Source organism: Thunnus albacares, chromosome 12, assembly GCF_914725855.1.
Source record: "Thunnus albacares chromosome 12, fThuAlb1.1, whole genome shotgun sequence".
Lineage (NCBI taxonomy): Eukaryota > Metazoa > Chordata > Actinopteri > Scombriformes > Scombridae > Thunnus > Thunnus albacares.
In genome coordinates, this window is record NC_058117.1 from 4,416,463 (window position 1) to 4,437,598 (window position 21,136).

General features: G+C 40.4%; 1 protein-coding gene across 3 annotated transcripts in view; it reads left to right on the top strand.

The window, feature by feature from the left end:
* Positions 1-357: 357 nt before the first annotated feature.
* klhl20 (kelch-like family member 20) overlaps positions 358-21,136 on the top strand; it is a 37,759-nt gene continuing 16,980 nt past the window's right edge. Inside the window, exons 1-14 of one of the 3 annotated variants that reach the window (XM_044367248.1) lie at positions 359-512; positions 2,077-2,140; positions 4,786-5,043; positions 5,210-5,318; positions 6,613-6,819; positions 9,227-9,385; positions 9,507-9,601; positions 9,898-10,013; positions 10,271-10,454; positions 10,569-10,712; positions 10,840-10,973; positions 12,057-12,265; positions 12,496-12,602; positions 13,683-15,416. In XM_044367248.1, coding sequence (XP_044223183.1) covers positions 2,118-2,140; positions 4,786-5,043; positions 5,210-5,318; positions 6,613-6,819; positions 9,227-9,385; positions 9,507-9,601; positions 9,898-10,013; positions 10,271-10,454; positions 10,569-10,712; positions 10,840-10,973; positions 12,057-12,265; positions 12,496-12,602; positions 13,683-13,767 — 1,830 coding nt within the window. In that variant the 5' untranslated portion in view covers positions 359-512; positions 2,077-2,117 and the 3' untranslated portion in view covers positions 13,768-15,416. Of the gene's footprint in view, positions 513-620; positions 755-2,076; positions 2,141-4,785; positions 5,044-5,209; positions 5,319-6,612; positions 6,820-9,226; positions 9,386-9,506; positions 9,602-9,897; positions 10,014-10,270; positions 10,455-10,568; positions 10,713-10,839; positions 10,974-12,056; positions 12,266-12,495; positions 12,603-13,682; positions 15,417-21,136 lie in introns of those variants that run through there. The other 2 variants (XM_044367249.1, XM_044367250.1) reach the window with 2 other exon arrangements.

Below are 21,136 nucleotides of genomic sequence, written 5' to 3' on the forward strand. Positions count from 1 at the left end.
AAAATAAATATTTGCTCTGTAAAACCCAGAATCTCTGAAACCTCAGTATGTGTAGGATTGTTTAAGATTTGTCTTTCTTTCTGTACTTTAATTCACTTAAAACACTTTACTTAAATATTAGGTTCCAAAAACTGAAGGCTTGCAGCTCTCTCTGGTGGATATCAGCCGCACATACATGAATATGACAGGCACACCGTCATATTATAGTAACAGCATTGACTGTATGGGTACCACAGACGAGTGCATTCCTGTGTTACTCCAAACTGTGCACATGCTCTAGCTATTATCTCGTTATTTCATAAGGTGAGGATGTGTGACAAATGTTACATTCGTCTGCTTGTCTACACCGTGTTATGCGATGACGTCAAGACGCATTCCCCGGAAGCGGCGCTTGGTATTTGGCATGCGCATATTACCGAGGAAGAAAAGCTCCAGTGTTTAACCTACGGCATTAAATTGTAAACATTAGCAACCGGGGCTACTTCTCTCTGTTGCTGGGATGGAAATATAAGGTAAAAAACTGTGTTGAACATGTATAGTTTTTGTCAGATAGTTGTCGCTGTTTACAGTGTCAACACACGCCGTTTAGAAAGCGTTGACGTGAACTTTGTTAACGTTACATTTTATGTTATTCCATCGCGGTTTGCGACCTGATGCGGCGGCCACAGCTACTCTGAACATGTCGGCTAACTCAAGAATGTCTTCATTTATTGATACATGTCGTTTTGGTTGTAACGATTCACTTTAACGAAGCGTAAGTCGTTTGTATTGTGTTAGGAAACGCCTGTGGATTCTCTGCCACAGTGCTAGCGATAGCACACGGTGTTCCCAGATATCCTTACTGCTGATTTAATGCTTTTTATCGTTCTGTGCTCATAAAATTAGTCGTGGAAGCACATTTTTATTCTCTTTAGCTAATTAGTTTCTGCCACAGATATCGATACATTTAATTGAAACTAAATTCGTACCATATCATGGGAAATTGTGAACAGCTAACTAGCTAGCTGACTGCGTATTGGGACCTGTCTATCTGCTGAAACTGCTAACAACAAACAGTCAGCTAGCCTATCTTACTATTATTTGTCAGTTATGTAAAGAATGTAGCTAGAAACAAACAACTGAGAGGGAGCGACTGTGTGCTGACGTTGTGGGTATTTTGACACAAAGTTAACGTTAACATGAACTGATCCGCTGTCTTGCTGATCCCGTTACGCCTTCCTGCTCTCCCACTAATTAATCCTGACCTGTGATAAGGTTTACAACGTTAGTGTGATGTTATCTGAAAGCTTTGCTCCAGCACTCTGACAGCTGATACTGAAACCCTCACAACTGTTTTCAGTGTCAAATGGACAGTTATTTCTATAATAAATGACTGCTTGATCTAAGATGCCAAAGTTTATTACAATAAAAAAAGCAAAAGGGGACTTAATTAATCATTTAACACACCCATAATGCAGTTAAATTATGTCTTCTGTTCATCCTCTCAACCTCACTGAATACCTGAATACAGCAACTTCTGTGGAAATGTTTTTAGGCAGTAGTTAGTGCTGGTGTCTTATGCGACTGTATGATATTGACAGATATTTTTTTACACTACTCTCATTTACATACATGATGATGGACAGAAAAGCAGAAATGTCCTCACAACTGTAATCTCCAAATGAGCACAGAGGTAATTAAACACCTGTTTGATACAGTGTCAACAAAAACTGCACATCAGAAGTTTTTAAAAGGCAGGGTTTATTGCAGTATGTGATTGCGATGTGTTGTACAGATATGTCTAATAAACTGGTGACTCATTGTGAGCAAACACATCAATCAAATGTCAGCCTCACTGAATGGCTACATATTAGACATGGTAGGTGACAGGGGTGTGGCGCAAACTACAATAACTAAACAGCACTGAACAAATAGAAATGCAATTAATCTGCCCTCACAAGAGGATGTATTGGCACATTTCACAAAATTGTGAATAGAAATTGTGTTTGCTCTTTGGAAAATATGTTATTACATTTGAGTTGAGGACAGACTGAGTACAAAGAGAGTGATTTATTTTTGCTGTTGTTGTCTTTGTAGGTTAACCTCAAGGTGTGGAACCAAACATTGCTCTTCAGTGCATGGACGCAAAGCCAATGCGCAGGTTGGTGCGGTATTCAAGTATGAAGGAATGTGTATAAGATCCTTTTGCAGAATGAAAAATCAGTGGGTATTACAGTGGAAACGGCTTATAGTGATCAACCACTTCTATGGATAAAAATCATATCATATTGGGTCTTTTCATACATGACAACATACAGAAAAAAACTGAAAACTACGGTAATTCTTCGGGTTTTTTTTGTACTTCCATGATACACACATGATAAGTACTTCGTGGGTGCGGCACCATTATTGCCTCACGGTAACCCGTCTGCTTCAGGCTGGTTACCTGAGGCTGGTGCTGTGTGCACATTGAAATCATGGCGGGAAAAAAAAAGCAATTTTCTCTTGATGAAAAATGAGCCAATGAGATGCAGCAGCGAAAGCAAGTATTTGAAACAGCTGTACTGTATTTTGAAGCAGTCAATGAAACATAATAATCATCCATTGATCAATTTGACCTGGAGAGACATGATCACTATAAGTGGTTTCCACTGTACTACCAGACTCTCTCTAGACTGTTGAACCAAAGCTTAGATTTAATGTCCCCACCATGGCAGGTGTTATATGTCAACTTAGTTTTTTTACTCATGGAAAGTCCTCTTCTCTGAACAGGAAAAAAAAATGTGTGAACGCCCCCCCCCCCCCCCCCAGGACTCAGCGACACCCATGTGGTTACATCACCACATAAGCAGCAGACAAATCCCCACTATACAGAGTTTCCCCTTGATCAAAGACTAGTCATTAGTCGCCCCCCTCCCCAGCGTACTGGGTGGATCAGAGTGGATCCCTTTTGCTTTGCTAAACCTTTATCCTAAGTTCTGGTCAGCGTCTGTCCTTTGACAGGTTAATGGCACAGATGGAGTTCCAAACTGCTCTTTATAGTCTGAGAAGCACACACCTACTAAAATAAACTAGTGCTTTCACAATGTAGGCCTCTACAAATACCAGGTCCACAACTGAAAACTAAAGATTACACATATGCTTGATGTACTCTAAGGAGAAATGGACATGTTACCAGGAGAAGGATTTGTTGTAAAAAATTCTGTGCTCATTTTGTAAGTCGCTCACAATAGGATGAGTTCCTTCCTTCTTCCTGCTGAATTAATCCTTCACATTAATTCAGCAGGAGGCTGGCAGGCTCCCTGCTGCTGTGAAATAAATATATACAATTCTGGCTTTGTTGTCTAAAAACAAAACATACAGGAAAGATAGAAATGTATAATAAGTAGGTGCTGGATTCTAAACTTAGCTCATGATATGGTACCAGCAAGACACCCTCTCCATAATAACAACATAATCAGAATCCAGACAACCCTGCAATATGTGATATATTACGTGGCGGTGCATTAATATGTTTAAAGGAATTTAATTTTCTAGGTATAATTACATGCCATCATTGTGTGTTGATATCTTATAGCAACACAGGTGCCAGTCCCTCATGTGGAGGCAGCTTTCAAAACAAAACACCACACACTTCCACAAAGTTGACAGTTGAAAACAGATTTTGACTTTTTATCCCTACAATAAAAATTGAATGCATTTTTCATTAGACCTTCCTTCCCTTTCAATGCATGAACAATACTCCTTGTGATGAGTGAACTGATCCTCATGTGTAAAATAGGTGGAGTGCCTCATTACAGTGCCTCATTACAGTGCCTCATTACAGAGTTGCTTTACAACCTGTCAGACTCTAGATTTACTGAAGGTTTGTTGTATTGGATTATATTACATTGTATAGTGGTCTCTAATTATTTTGGCACTGAATGGATTTTTTAAATTTTTTTTTAAATATATTCTTTTATTTATTTGCTCATTTAGACCACTAAAATCTGTGAAAACTAAACTAAGTTGAACGTAGATTTAAAGTATACATTTACAACAACTGTAATAATTAGTGCAAATGTGTTGGTTGAAACTTTTACCATTATAGGTAATACAGTTTTGATGATGTACAGTATTCCAAGGGTGCGTATCATTTGTTCCACCCGTAATAATAAGGCCACATGTTGAGCTAGATGTGTCCACATGACAGGGATTTTTGGCTGGTACTGGGAACATGATCTGAAGTGAATCCGTGTCCCAGAACCAAAGTGATCCCACAGCTCTAAAAAGATGGAGGGGTACACTGAGTGAAGCGACTGGTGTGGAGTTTACACAGTTTATCTAGTTGTCAGTGACTCTCACCCTAGCAAACTGAGACCTAAGGTCAGGTGTGTGTAATGATGAGCTTTGAATTCACAGGTACACAGTATATATAACACAGTATATTATGTATTCACAAGAAATTGAAATCCATTAATGACTAAAATATGAGTTTGGGTTTGGCTAACAAATTAAGCAACTGCATTTTCCAAGAGTAGAATATATGAGTGTGGTATATGTGGTAGACACTGAAATTCAGAATTGCTCTCAGCTTTCACAGGCTTTTCTTTGCTTCTCACTAAGAGTGATTTATAATCTTCAACATCCTACATAAATGTTTCCACACGCTGCATCAATTTGTTAACAGCACCCGTTAAAAAAAAGTTTTGAGTTTCCATCAAACTAAGAAGACGGCTGTGCAGAGTTGGAACAAGATGAATTGTTCAGAGTTGTTGAAATCCAAGGATATATTTACTCACTCAATTACTTTTACTTTATATCAAGGGCCACCAGCGCACGTCAAGACACCACTGGAATGGACATCACCAGCCGCTGTACTCTGGGGGACCCCAACAAGCTCCCTGAAGGGGTCCCCCAGCCTGCACGCATGCCCTATGTCTCCGATAAACACCCACGGCAGACCCTGGAGGTGATCAACCTGTTGAGAAAACACCGTGAGCTCTGTGACGTGGTGCTGGTGGTGGGTGCCAAGAAGATTTACGCCCACAGAGTTATCCTGTCTGCCTGCAGCCCTTACTTCAGGTACGAAGAGACGAACTCCATTCGGCATCTGTAAAAGCAAAATATACAGTATATGGAAATGAATCCATTGACCAATTAATGAACATCAAAGCGAAGTGTTTCAGGGGGAGTGCTTCGAGTGCTAGCTCTAACAATAATATATCTCCTGATTTCCATGTTCTCTCAGGGCGATGTTTACTGGAGAGCTTGCAGAAAGCAGGCAGACTGAAGTGGTTATCCGAGACATCGATGAGAGAGCCATGGAGCTGCTCATTGACTTTGCCTACACCTCACAGGTAACAATAATAACAGTGAGCAGTGTGTTACTGATATTTAGCTTTATAAATGTTGCTGCTGGCAGTAACATGAACGCCCACAAAATTCCATGTCTCACTAACAATTAGAATGCATAAATAACTATATGCACATGCACCATAAGCATGCAGATGTTTAAAAACCAGGTGTCTAAAACATGAGTGATGCCAAGACTCAATGTGGATCTGCTTCTGACTCTCAGAGGTTGGTTGGTTTTGAACAAATGCTAACAGTAGAAAGAGTTTTGCACATTGGCAGTAAGTCAGCTGCTGTGAAAGCAAGTTCAAAAGTTCACATTTATTTAACCATGTTTGCATTTTGTCACAAGAGGCTATAAAACTCACCTCCTTTTTGACTTTTTCATATTTACTTTTACACCTCTGAATCCCAGTGGATGTTTTAACAGTGTATTTTGAAACTGATCAATGGAGAGAAAATCTCTAAAAATGGGTTTAAACAACGTATAAATGTAAAACACTAAATAATTGATTGTGTAAGCATTTAAAGACTCCACTACGACAGTCATAGTGGATACTGGTGCAGCTCAGAAGTCTAAATGAGTGTAATTGAGATCATCTGTGTGTAAACAAGGTTTGACAGGTGATTTTAGATTAAATATATCAGAATCTTGTAGGTCCAACTGCTCGTTAGCCAACTTCATGGTCAAAACTACACCTTGATTATGAAGGAGCATTGCAAGCAAATCCATAAAAATGTTATTCAAATGTACCAATCAGGAGAATGATACAAGAACATTTTAAAAGCAATAAAAGTTCCGCTGTAAATATGCCTTAAACATGTAGTTCTCAAAAGCTAGTATCTGTGTGTGAAGGACACTGGTGAGGGAAGCCACCAATAGGCATGTGGACACTCTGAAAGAGATACAAGGCTCCATGCCTGAGATACACATACATACATGAACTTACTAAAGCCACAGATATACTCCCGAGCAGACACGTACGCGGACAGCTGCGGATACCATGGACATGTAGTCGCTCTGTTTATTGCACTCGCTTGGAGGACACATTCCACACATGCACAGTAGATCGACGTCTATAGGAAGGCAGCGTTGTCTGCGCGGTCACAACAAATAGGAAGTATGAGGATGTCTGCACAGAGCCTTCGCGTACACCCTCTGAGGACAAAACTTACGTCATGCAGACCTTAGCAGACCCTCGAGTACTCGTGGACGTGGAAGGTATAATTTCAGCTTAACACTTAGCAGTCACAGCTTTATCTAAAGGGGTTCTGATGTCCTGACCTCTCTGCTCCTAGGTGACAGTGGAGGAGGGGAACGTTCAGACTCTGCTCCCTGCAGCTTGCCTGCTCCAGTTGGCTGAGATCCAGGAGGCCTGCTGCGAGTTCCTCAAGAGGCAGCTGGATCCCTCTAACTGTCTGGGCATCAGGGCCTTCGCAGATACACACTCCTGCCGCGAACTGCTCCGCATTGCAGACAAGTTCACCCAGCACAATTTTCAGGAGGTAAGAGAACATACTGAATATATAAAAATGAACGGAAGACAAGAACGAAAATAGATCTCAGGTTATGTTAAGTTACTGCTTCCTCTAAGAAATGATTGTGACTCATTGCTCTCCTGTAAAAAAGAGTTATAACACAAGAAATCTTGTTAGTGCAGGAAAACAAGCATTAACATGAAGCATGTCTGTGTTTACACACTGTGTGTCGTCCTCAGCAGGAAATCATGTCATGTCACTCCTAACTTAGTTGGTTTGTTGTCTTGTCTTTCTCCAGAACTGTTTATCTACCTTTTTCCAAACCTCAGGATGTGTACTCATGATAACTACAGTTGCTGATGTGACTGTGTTTGACTCAGAAGTTACACAGGAGACTGTGAACATGGAAAAAGTCCAGACAGTCTGACAGCAGTCCATTGACTCATGATTATAAACATCAGTTGGTGACATGTGATAGATTTTTGTGCTAGCACAGCACATTTAGGACTGTTTCAAAGCTTCGTAGTGTTGCTTGTCAGACAGTTAAACAGGAAGCTATCAAAAGAAATTTCATTTATTTATATCAGTGATGTCATTTTATATCAACTGTAGTGCCCCCACCCCATATAAAGGGCAGAAGATGGTATTTGGCACTGGAAACCTTTTAAAGGGATGTTACAAAAAGCAGCTCAGCAGGCAAGAGTACTTAGAGGACCTAGTGAAAAGGGAGAGGAGCAGCCTTTTCACATCACCATTAGTGCATCTCAATCTCAGTTAGCAATCCTCTCATTTCAATAGAAAGGGGGAAACTGCATCAGGCTGTTGAGTTGTAGATTAGCTGACTTTGCTGGTGATGAGAAATTGAGACATTGAGAATGTAAAGTCTGGATTTCTTTCTGTTGTTAGACTACCGAAGAAGTGTTGAGTCCTTTCACATCCATAAAGCATTTGTCATAATGTATAGTTCTCTGTTAACACACAAAGTAGGGATATACAAGCAAATTCAATCTTCATAGGCAGCTGTGGTCCATCCACCCAGGTGACTTATATTACATGGCCATATTAGACCTCCTCTCAGGACACCTCTGTATACAGATGGTGCGAGATTGACATCTCACCTCACCCTTTTTTTTTAGTTGCACCTTTTTAGGGCGGGAAAATTGACACCTTTTTATAATTCTTACAGTTTAGTATTCTAGTTAAAATGAAAATTAAATGAAGTTTGACCTTAAAGCTGAAGCCTGAGAGGTTTAACAGCCCTTTTCACAGCTGACATTTTTATCAGTCCGCAGGAAAAGCACAGGTTTGATTAGTAATGTTAACGATGGGTTCCCAGTAAGACATGGCAACTGGCACACCTGAACCGAATGCAGCCAGACTTGTTATTAATCACACCTGTGATTTTTCTGCTAATGAAAATGTTTGCTGTGAAAAAGGTTTATACAGTCTGTATAGACAAGTTTCAGAATGATGCAATCTTCAGATGACTGAGAGCTGATGGGAGGAGCAACATGACAAGTTGTTGTGTGGTAAACTGCATAAATTGCAAAAGTGATTTGAAAATGTTCAATATCCCAAGAGGAAAACATTGCTTCCAACGCAGAGAACATACAGTATTTGGCTGTTTGCATCTAGTACTAGACTTGACAGGTAGCAGACTGTAAAGAATATCTGTCTCTTCATTCCATTAAATGTCCCAGTAAGCCATGTCTGTAAGTGAGCATGCACATTACCAGAGCACTGGCTCACCTAAGTGGAATGCAACCATCATCAATGTTATCAAATACGCCTGTGCTTTTCCTGCTATGACATGTGGAGATGTCTGTATTTTACAACAACTCACAGGATTTTTTTGGCAAGGCATTTGGCCTTGTGATGATTACAGCCCTGTAATGATAGCATGGTTGTAAAAATAAATGGACGTACTTTTCTGGATTTCGTTTTCTATTGCATATAGTAACCCCTCAATGGGGGCGGGGTTTGCAGGGATGACTGTCTCTGATTGGTCAAACACACACAGCACAGATGCTTTGTGTATCTGTGTACCACTTCATTCATAAAACAAGGAAGTATTCTGGTATTGATTTAGGACCAGTTTAGGATGAGGGAAGGGCATCTCTCTTTGTTTGATAATGTTAAAAGTAAAGTTAGACTTTTTCAGTGTCGCACAAGTGATGATTCTAGTGACAATTCTCTCTCTCTCTGACCAGTCATTGGTCTGCGTGTTTTCATGTCACCTTTTTAGTATCTGCTCAGCTCGCTTGAAACCTCTACAGAGCTGATACCAAAAAAGTACCAGGTATTATTCACAACTTTTGCCCGATGGAAAACCAAAAAAAGGGCGAGTTGAGCCATAACACGCGGTGGAAAAGCAGCTTTACTGTTCTGTCTTTGTGGCAGGGGTGCTGACTGCTCTGCTCTGTCGTCTTTTTAGGTAATGGAAAGCGAGGAGTTCATGCTGCTGCCTGCCAACCAGTTGATTGACATAATTTCCAGCGATGAGCTCAATGTGCGGAGCGAGGAGCAGGTTTTCAACGCAGTGATGGCCTGGGTGAAATACAGCATCCAGGAACGCAGACCGCAGCTACCCCAGGTTTCTATTCTACCACAACCGCTGCTGGCAGTGCTGGCAGTTTGCTTATCAGTGTACTAGCCAGATGTGAACTCACAATAAGTAAACGTTGACAATGACATTGATTTCATGTGCACTGTAGGTACTGCAGCATGTCCGTCTGCCGCTGCTCAGCCCCAAGTTCCTGGTGGGCACTGTGGGTTCAGACCCTCTCATCAAGAGTGATGAGGAGTGCAGGTGGGTGCTGTTTGTGTAAATATGAGCTGTCAACCGTCCAGATGCGGTTAGTGGGGAAATGTTGCTAGTGCAGATCTGGATCCAGGAGTCTTTTAAGATATTTTCTAAAAAATTCAAGGCAAGGCATTTATGAACATTCTTTTCTATATTAGTTTGAATTTTGAACCTGGAATTGAAGGGTTAAAAAGTACCCTAGCACCTCCATTTTTATACAGTGATGCTGATGCTGTGACATTATGCAACCTTGAGTTATGATTGACCTAGTGTGTATTCTCTTTGCTTTTTGGCTGTGTTAGAGACCTGGTTGACGAGGCTAAGAACTACCTGCTGCTGCCACAGGAGAGGCCGCTGATGCAGGGCCCAAGAACCCGGCCGAGGAAACCCATCCGCTGTGGAGAAGTTCTCTTTGCAGGTCAGTGTCTTAAAGCATTAAAATGGAACTGTTTCTAATCTTTAGGTTTTAGATGACAGCCAGCAGTACTAATTTTTAGTGCAGTTAATAGTTTTCTTTTTCCCTATTCAGTCATTTATCTTTTTGGTTTCTAGCGTGATGTTGGATCAGATTTTTTTGCATCAGTGTTTTTATTTTTTTTTTCCAGTTGGTAGCTATACCACTTTGTAATACTGCATACTGTCTCCTGTTTCCCTTCTACCATGATGATCTTGTAGTTGGTGGTTGGTGCAGCGGTGACGCCATTTCCAGTGTGGAGCGTTACGATCCTCAGACCAATGAGTGGCGGATGGTGGCATCAATGAGCAAACGGCGATGTGGAGTTGGCGTCAGTGTTCTGGATGACCTGCTGTATGCAGTGGGAGGTCATGACGGCTCATCTTACCTCAACTCAGTTGAAAGGTGATCACGCATTCTACTCCACCTTGTCATGTCTTCGTGCTCTTCTTGTCTTTCCGTTCTCTGTTAGATTAAAAAAAATCTTACATTTTTCTCTGTCCCATCTGTCCTATCCAGATATGATCCTAAGACCAACCAGTGGAGCAGTGACGTGGCACCCACCAGCACCTGTCGTACCAGTGTAGGCGTGGCTGTCCTCGGTGGTTATCTGTATGCTGTGGGGGGACAGGATGGGGTTTCCTGCCTCAACATTGTTGAAAGGTATCAGTAAAAACTGACAATTTGTGCTTATTAAACCTTTTTTTTTTACCATAAAATCTCTCTCTTTTGACTACTTTAATAGGAGTATAGCTCTATGTAACAGGGTGCCAACCTTCCTGTGCTGCAGGTATGATCCTAAGGAGAACAAATGGACTCGTGTGGCCTCCATGAGCACCAGGCGACTGGGTGTAGCTGTGGCTGTGCTGGGGGGATTCTTGTACGCTGTAGGAGGGTCTGATGGGACGTCACCATTAAATACAGGTATGGCACTGATTCATGTGAGAAGTACAGTTGTAAAGGCCAACTGAATTTCATTCTTTTGTCCGCTACAGCATACACATCTGCTCCGTAAATCAACTGTCCTGTGTTCTCCTTTTGAAAAAAAAAAAATCTTGAAACCAAAAGAGAGAAATTTATATTTAATATAATTTGGTTTTATGAAGGCGCTCTGTAGTTTTGCATTATACCGTCATCCGTGATAGAAGAGTGGAGAGCTTGTTTCTATGCAGCAAATCAGATCTTTTCATAAAGCAGCAATGTCAGCGTTACATCATAGGCAGAGCAGACGGTCACACTGAGCCTGATAGCATCCTGCTACACAACACAACAGACTCTGAACAACAACCCACATTGGCTTTCCTGCTAAACTCTCCTTATCTAATTTGCAAACATGAACACATGTCTTGTCCTGCACCTGAGCTCATTAAACAGCCACCAAACAAACATTCACCGGGGAAAAGTGCACTGCTAATGTCAGTTAGCAGGCTAGATAGCTAGTTATCTGCTCAGCTGCAGCACATTAAACAGCATGTAAATATACCTGCAAAAGTCACTTTGGTACATTTAGATGCTGGTGTGGTCCTTACTGTTCAGTACCACTGCTAACAACAAACTGTCTCCAGATGACTTGTAGCAAAAGCAATAACAGGTTTGCAAAAAGGGATGACTATATGTGATTTCAGTTGGACCTTAAGTTAACCCAGAGCTGTAACAAGACTGATGGCTACGATCCATCAGATTATCAGATCATCAGGCAGAGATCCAGTACAATTTATGTATGTATGTAAATGTTAATATGCTCTACAGCGTGAAGACACATAAAAATGGACCGTTGTCTGCTATGGGTTTGCCAAATCAGCTTTAATCAATCCCGTTTTTCCATCCAAAGATTTTGTGTGATATTTGATCATGAAAAAATTATGAGTTGGGGAAGCTACTGTAGGGGAAGTATGAAACATCTTAGAGCAATGGAAAAAAAATATTAAGCTCCCTTAATTCCATGTGAGACATAACACAGACAGTGACTGTTAGAATATTCATTGTAATTGGTTTGGTCTTCTGCAGTGGAACGTTACAACCCTCAAGAGAACCGCTGGCACACGGTGTCTCCCATGGGGACCAGGAGGAAGCACCTCGGCTGCGCGGTCTATCAGGACATGATTTACTCTGTCGGAGGCAGAGACGACACCACAGAGCTGAGCAGTGCAGAGCGTTACAACCCCAGAACCAACCAGTGGTCTCCTGTAGTTGCCATGACGTCCAGACGGAGTGGGGTGAGTGTGTGTGGGTGTGGGTGGATGTGTTGGGCTTTTATTAGGTTGAAACATGAGTGTTTTTTAAGCATAGTTGTAGCCACCGCTACAGTCATATGTCAGTAACTAGACTAGACCTACACTGCTTTTCATCTGTGAAAAGGTTAAATTACATGTGTTACTTTATGTTGTCATAGTGGGTATTTATAATCTGTGCATAAGGTTGAAAATTAACTGTGTTGTGTTTGTAGGTGGGCTTGGCTGTGGTCAACGGTCAGCTGATGGCAGTAGGAGGCTTTGACGGGACAACGTATCTCAAAACTATAGAAGTCTATGACCCTGATGCCAACACATGGAGGTAAGCACCACTCTATAAAAGACTACAAAATATGGTTACTAACTACAATTGATAAATAAAATAGACATAAAATAGAATGTAGTTGTGATTAGGAAGATGTGTGAGTTCTGACATCCACGTCGGTAAAATACAGATTCACTAAACTCTTCTCATTTTTATTTGGCACTGACTGTTGCAATCGCCAGATAAAATGACAAACGTCAACAGCATATGTGATAGCAGCTGCTGATAATTAACATTAATTCTGTAAGTAACTTGATGACAGGCCAAAATTAAACTAGTCTGTTGTCAGGTTTGTGTGCTATCTGCAGCTGGTGTCTGTACTGGAGCAGAGGAACTTCCACTCTGCAACACCACTGCACAGTTGAGAGAGGACTGAGTCTCTGTAATTCCAATGACTCAAACAGAGTGATAGGTCTTCTCTCTTGTCAATTTCAGGAGTTGCATTCTTCGGTTTAACTTTCATTCATGTCATATCAATAATTCAAGCCGATCAGTTTAATAGTTTTGAACCAGCACCTCCAGTATTCGGATCAAGTAGCTGATGGAAAAATAAGATGAGCCAAATTTACAAGGCTGCAACGGTTATTTCGGTGTGCCAGATACATATTTAATCAATCTTCCTCTGCTTTATCTATAAATATATATGGCTTTGGACTCTGTATCAGCAGATACTCAGTAGTAAAGGACTTGGATCGGGGCCAAAAAACTTGGATCAGGACATCCCTAACTATCACATATATTATTAACATATTTAACAGCTACTTAATTTACATTTATAATTACACTAACCTGATGTTTTCCTGTGATGCCAACCTTTTTTCACCAAGTTTCACATTTCCAACTTTTATCATTCACATTTACAAACTGCTCTTGTTTGCAGTCAAAAGTATTCAGTGTTTATGGAAAGGAGAGCTGAGGGTGGGAGTTACAGAGAAAAACTTTGGAATGAAACTGCTGAGATTTAGATTAAATTTAGGGTGAATGCAGAACTCTCTCAGATCACCTGTACTAACTATACTGCACAAAAGAACAATTGCACCTTTCCTCCCTCATCATATGACTGTCACCTCTTTCTAGGTTGTATGGAGGAATGAACTACCGCCGGCTAGGTGGAGGGGTGGGTGTCATTAAAATGACTCACTGTGAATCCCACATATGGTAACACCACCACCACTCCCCCACACACTCATACACACACTCGCTTCTCGTCACGTTGCAACGGATGCCTCTTTTCACTGACTCTCGTGCCTCCGAAAGAGACGCTGTTATGTTATCCATGCGAGGTTGAGAGGAATCTTGGAGAGAAACGAGACAGAAAGTGGAACAAACTTTTGAACTCTAGTTCATCCCAACCCAACTGTGAGGTCATTAACTTTGAAAACCCTTGTTGTCTTCAGTGATTGACCACGGTCACCATGAAGTGCACTGAGAGCAGAAGTCTACCATGAAGCCTCCAGTTTGGAGAGGACTGGCAGTTACAAGTCCTTCTCCGGTGACCTCACTATATATTCTTCCCCCAAGCTACTCTGTCAAAATGGGACTTGACTGAGACTGCTGCCGGGGGAGATTATCATATGTTTCTGAGGTTCAGAGGAGCAGAGAAGTTCAGTATCAGGTCACCGGAAGATGGCTTCTTTTTTCAGTCTTTCCAGCTGTCTTTCCCTAATTTCTGGCAAGCAAGTACCGCCCTGAATGACTGAAACAAAACAAAGTACAGCAACCAGCGGACCAGCAAACTTTCTGTTCATTGTTGAGGTTGATTTATTTCCTGGAGACACCACGTGACATACTGACCGTCAGAAGTCAGTCCACGCTCTCTCATCCTGTCTCTACATAGCTTTAGTCCAGGCTGCGAAGCATACATCTCAACTGAGGCTGTTATGTCTCTGGGCTTCATGTAGCATTAAACAGTAGAATGAAGGCATCTGGATATCCAGAGATGGGAAAAAAAAACATGTCTTTCACTGGTCATTGTCACCAGGGAAGATGGTTAACAGGAGAAGGATGAGTATGAGGAAGACAGTGCCACTCAACAGTTTCTCCTTAACTTTCAGTTGTTGAATGGGATGCCGCACTTTACACGGTGCTACTGTAGCTGTTTGTTACCTTGGATTTTAGTTCATATGCTGTCGATGTTGTCTTCTTCTCCATCTTACCCCTTCAATGAAAAGGTCTTAGACTCCAAAATCATCCAATTTTTGTCACCAGTTGATTCTTGACTCCAGTGCTCAATCCTAATGTCTCGATATGCTTTAAATGGACTATGATGGCCAACCACATCTAAAGGCAAAATCATCTGTCTCAAAAACCTCACATTATCTCCCAGAGCCCTGTGTCTGTGTGTGTCTTTGTAGTCTCCACGTGATGACTCTGCCTATTTTCTCACCTTCACACACCTGGTACACCTAGTCAGTTGTTGTCTAACTGGACCCAAATGCCACTTATATGTTTCAAACAGTTATAAAAATAGTTGAGCGAAGGCTCCTGGATTCTGCCATCAGAAAGAGAGTTTCAGAAACTGTAAAATGATCCGACAAGCACTTTGTTTGAAGCGTACTGAGGCCATAATAGTGTCATACATCAGCTGCACCCCAGAGGTGGAAAAAGTGAGCTTTTAAGGATAATACTGGCAATATTCTATATTTTTCTTATTATTGTCATCAAATCCCATGAAAGGAACAAAACCAGCGATGTTCATCTTTCCACTCTCCGCCCACTTCCTCAGCCGTTTATTCCTACTGAAGACATTAATCTGTAAAAACATATACTTCAGCTTTTAAAAAACGCTCAGCTGCCCACTGTAGTTTTTGTGAACTGTGCTAAAAACAGGAGGAAATAGTGCATTTATTTTCATCTGTGGATTAATCCTGATTCGGTGCTCTAGTGAGTATTCCAGGACAGGACAGTGTGTATGTGAGACTGAGTCAAAATAAACTACAGTCCATGTGTGTTCATGGTAATGAAATGAATGTCACCCAGTGCACCAGTGTGACTCATTGATGTGTTTTAATAGTTTTTGGACAAAAATGGAACTTTATGACACAGAGGAATAAAATGTATCAAGCTTTCATAGACACACAATACTTGTTAGTAGATCATTGTTGGTTTTGGGTCTTTTCATGGGATTTGTTAACAATAAGAAAAATATAGAATATCACAAGGCATGCCCTTTAAAGTGAATTGTAGTAACACTAACTGCAGTCGGTGCTGTTGTGGAGATTGGTAAACAAAATATAATACAAACATATTGCTTTAAAATATTAGATTACTTTCACTGCCTCAGTCATAAAATCACTTATACCTGCTTATACGCTGGCACTGAGCACTGGAGCCAGTGATCTGCAATGTACACATGGATTATTTGAAGTCTGTCTCATTACGTAATGCATAAGTTACCTAACTTTGTATTTCTGTACCAAAGTCAAACTAGAAGAGAAATCCTAAATTCAAAACTGTCCACAGACACATCCTGGCGGAAAAGAGGAGTAAGCCCACGGTGCGAGAAATAAGCTCAGCATCACACATGACATTTTATGAACTTGTAAATATTTTAGGACAGAAATTAAGCAAATTTTTTGGCCATCCATTTAAGATGCCGATCACTTCCTAGTGATTGATTCAGGCAGCACTACAAGCGGGGTGTATTTCACATTCAGCTCAGAATTGTTAATATAAACTGTATTTATCAGTATGTTAGATATGACTCCAGCAATTGAGTACCGGTGGTTTTTGCATTATTTCACATGTACACCTGTAGACTTCTGTGTTTTATTAAGCCCCATAGTATCTCTGAAAATCTAGAGAGGAAATGGAGGAGCATTAAACTCAGCGTCTGTAATTGGATTTCTGTTACAAGCTTCACAATTGACAGACAAATCCCTCTGTAGCACTCGTTTTTGTTTTCACACAGTCACGGGGTTTTAAGACACAGGTCCTGGTTGTTCTGCTTTCACAGTCAGCATAGTATTTGTGTTATTGTGCTGTCGTATGCAGCACAGTTCAATGGCACCACCTGCTGGAGGACGGTAATAGTGCTGCTGTTAAAGAGATTTGCAGTTTCCTTAGTGGTCACTGGTTGTACAACTGACCTTATTAGCTCAATGTGAAACAGACATGGAGTAGATGGTGACATTGGTTTTGGATAAATCTCAGAATTTATTGCACTGTGATTGGAAATGTATTTTAGATTTTATCTTTTTTTTTTTTCTTAATTATATTTTATATGGGCGTTGAAACTTTCCAGATATGGGGGAAAAAAAACTCTAAAATCATCATAGGTTAAGTTTTGAATCTGACATTTCAGGCCGTGCACTGAGAATGACGGTCTTGATGCTGTGCAGAAGTGGATTTATTTCATAGATGCAACATGAATCGACTTGCTTCGTGTCACACACAGTTCATCACAGTTCTGCACTTTAAAGTGTGTGTGTGTGTGTGTGTGTGTGAGAGGAACAAATGCATTGCTGTAACAAGAGTTTATATAGCAAGTGGCAGCAGTTGTTATGCATTAAAGTCACCACATTTTCATGAGCGAGCAGGTCCGTACGTGAATATCGGTATTAACGTTCAATAATATGGCAAATCTAGATTTTAGTTGGGTTTAGTTCACTATGCTAGTGGGGGGGTTTTCAAGTCACAGGTTCACTGTTAAGTCTCATAATGTTGTGATGCAAGTCTTTATGTTGGTAATGAATGTCTATGCTGTGGGATGTTTTGCAGTCATATATGCTGATGCTCACTTGAAATGTAAAATTGAACCATTTCTGCTAACATTGGAGAAAGTCTCTGCAACACATCCTACATATCGCCCAGTTTCTATCAAAATAAAAGTGATATCATTATGTGTTGGAAGCAAAAGTTATGCTGACTCGCCAACTGTGTGTGCCTGCCTCTTGAAAACTGTTCCCCCCTGAAAATATTATTTTTCACTGCCACAAGAATTACAAGGAAGTACCACTCAGTTCAAGAGTTCATACATGTTATTGCTTTAGTCCTAGACAGCCTGGTTACTGTTTAATATAACATTGCATTACTGTGAGAACCATGTTTTTCCCAAATGTCAACTTTTCATGGCCTCAGAAAAACCTTGAGTTTTTATATGATTTATTTATAGCTTACAAAGTGCAGTGAATTCCTCAACCCACAAAGGCACAGTTAGTCCATAATTTATCTGAAATCTTCCAAATCACTACATTTAAAGATACATGGAACAGACACAGAGAATGTACCCTCATCTCCAGAAAATGCCTCATTTTACCTGCACTGACATTTTTCCCCTCGACATCTTCAACTCTTGTCTTAGTTTTTTTCCACTCTGGCAATATTTTTTTGTTGAGTTAACAAATATTGACTAGGCGGTCAGAGACCAGCAAGACTGTATTTGTTTCCCAAACTGAGTGGAGTTTCCCTCGAATCATGTAAGCTACTAATGATGCATTGTGATTGTGATGAACAGAAGTAACCAGCCTTCAGTCAGTAGCCTATATTCAGATATCTTATTTGGAGTAGTCTCTGTGCAGTATGTCCAACACGTCACCCAAACATGGTTGTGATCTCTGGTGTTTGTTTTCATGTGTCAGATTTCAGCTGTGATCACAGCAGCAGCAGCTCTGGACTCACAATGTTCACTATGACAAGGATTAAACTTTTTCCCTGGAAAAAAAACAACCAAAATGTGTCAGATTCTTTGTGAGATCTACTGTATAACAAGACTATGATGAAAAGAGAAAAAGACAATTTATTCATTTAATTTTTATTTGTTTAGGGATAGTGTGTGTGTGTGTGTATAAAGCATGAAATGCACAAACAAATATCTATGCAGGCGAAACACTCATCATTAAAGGCAAAATCTACCATATTATAGAATTAGATTTTATTTCTATGATATTCCCATAGAAATAAAATCTACTCTTTTAGTAAGGATTGTACCAGTCACTTTTTAAAGCTGTGTTGCTGAGACAATAATGACACCAGCCCGAGACAAATCCTGGAGCTGCTCCACAGACCGTGAACAGTGCTACAACTCCTGGGAGACGATGACAGCCGCTGCGGTGATTTGACTGGGATACGGCACAATTCTGCCTCTCAGCTGGAAACCCTACGTTCAGATAAAACTTATTTGTACATAACAGAAAATGACAAATTAGTTACAAATTGAAGGCGGATTGTCAGCTCAGGGAGACTGTTTGTGTTGACTGTTAAAAAATGACTAACAGCTCAATGTAAATTCTGGTGTTGGGCAGGTTTAAGTTGCTAATGTGATGTCACCTGGAATGAATCAGCTGTGCTTAGTACAGCTGTACAATGATACGCAGAGCAACAAAGTATCCGAGGACCTGCACCAGGACAACATAAACACCCAGACAATGACTGTAGAGACCGAACAAACGAAGGCCCTGTCTAGTTTCTTTTTTCAAGCTCATTGAAGTCCCATTATATTTTACAAGCCACTGGGATATTTAAAGTTTTATTGATTTATTTCTAAATGATTTTTAACTGCAGTGTTGCCCCCCTCCTAACTTTTTCTGGGGCTTTCAAATGCATCTCATAGTCTTAATCAGCAGAAGAGTTTGCTCAGTCGTCATGAAGTGGGTTCAGTAATTATCATGTGATCTATACAAGTATGGAGCTCACCCTCCCTCCCCTCCCCGATGAATCTTTAGATCACTTTTCAAACTCTCTCAAAACTATTTCTTTTCAACAAGCCTTTAAAATACTACCTTAAGATGTTTTATTTATTTGCAAATGTCACTGAAGCATGCAAGAGCTCTGGCAGAGATAAAGTGAGAGCAATCTGTGTCACTCCAGACTGTAGCAGCTTTTGTGTTTACGTAGCACAACACTATTAACAATTTTATTTTTTATATCCGCCATAGCTAGAGCCGCGTTTCCCTCATGCACCATTTGTCCTTTAAGATACAGTAAAGCTCTAATCAAACTGCTCAATCATGAGAAGCAAATGAAGGAAACTTGTCATTAAATTCAGTATTCACTAGATGTTAAGAAATAAAAACCATTTCAAAGATGAAATGCTTAAAATGCTTTCAAATTTTGTCTCATTTGCTTCTGTTTTGCTTAAGATGTACTGATGTATGTATATCACTTTATTCCTGGGTCTGTGCCTGTACTCTTAAAGTGGTTTTGCTCTCACAAAATGCATCCACTGTTTTTGTGGGGCAGAGTAGAGCGCCAGAAGAGGACTTTGATTTGGATACAGATCAGTAGCTCTCTCTGTGGCTCCAATCTGCTGAAATGATTTTTGTCCAAATGTCAGAAGAGAAGAAAGATGGATGTTCAGTCTCAGTTGGTCAGATAACACAACAAACAGAAAAAGTTCGCTTCAGGGATTCAGTTCTTTCTAAAGTTATGCTCCTGAGGGAAAAGATGGAATTTGGAGTTTTGGAGTGTTGTTTCTTTTTCCTGTTATATTTTTTTCTGTTATGTGAGACAGACATTTCTTTCTGTCGTCAGTTAGTCATTTTGTCCCCCCCCCTTTTTTTTTTTTTTTTTTTTGGACACGATAATTAATTACATTTTATGTTCCTCGTTAGAGGCTTATAAACTGAAGCAGTTATTTTGAGGAAATTAAGTTTTTTTTTTTAAATCCATGATTTACTACACAGACACATTGCTCACTTCTTCCACAGGCTCTCATTTGTTAGCTCAATCCATTCGTGTATTATGTAAAATGTGGCTTTCTATTCTGGCTCTATATGTGTATTATCACATATGCTGTGTAGGCAGCAGCAGCAGGTCAGACATTAAACATTGGCTTGTTATGGTGTATCAGTGATGTGTGCTGCCTTGACTTAAGCACCAAATTCTTTCAGGTCAACATATTCTTCTCAAATGTTAAATGCAGTGTCTCAACATCATTTTGATCCTTCAAATTATAAAGACTGTTTACTACCTGAGGGTCCCGTAGACTGTGTGTTGGTCCTTTTTATCTCTGTTCTGGTACCATAGGAATAAATTAGTATCACTTCTGGCTCATACATAGCTGCCAGATGCTTGATATGTAGATGCAGACTAGGGCCAGTTTGGCCTCTAGGATCAGTTCCGCTTAGCAGACCTCAGGCCAGCCTGGTCCAGTATGAGCCTGTTGGCTGGTCTGCATCAGTCTGCTAGTCAGGCATACTGGATTTAGCATGATGGGGGGACAAAATCTGCAGCCCTCCTTCTGTGCAAAAATGTATTTAAAAGTTTATCTGAAGCTAATATGAAGCTTCAATCGTCCAAATGAGTCTTACAGTCTTTTTAGTGCCAAAGTCCCTCTTTTTGTTACTATACTTCCACTGCAGCTCAACAGGGAAACACTATCCGAGGAAACACAATGAGGGAATTTGATGCTAAACAGACTGTAAATGTGGCAGATATCCACTTGATATGACTAACTCAGACTGATGAAGCCTCATATAAGCTTCACATCAACTTTTAAATGCATTTTTGCACTAAATGACTATGTGGACTCACTGTTGATTTTGGCCTCCATCACTGACATTGAAAGCACATTTAAAGGGGATCTTTTAATA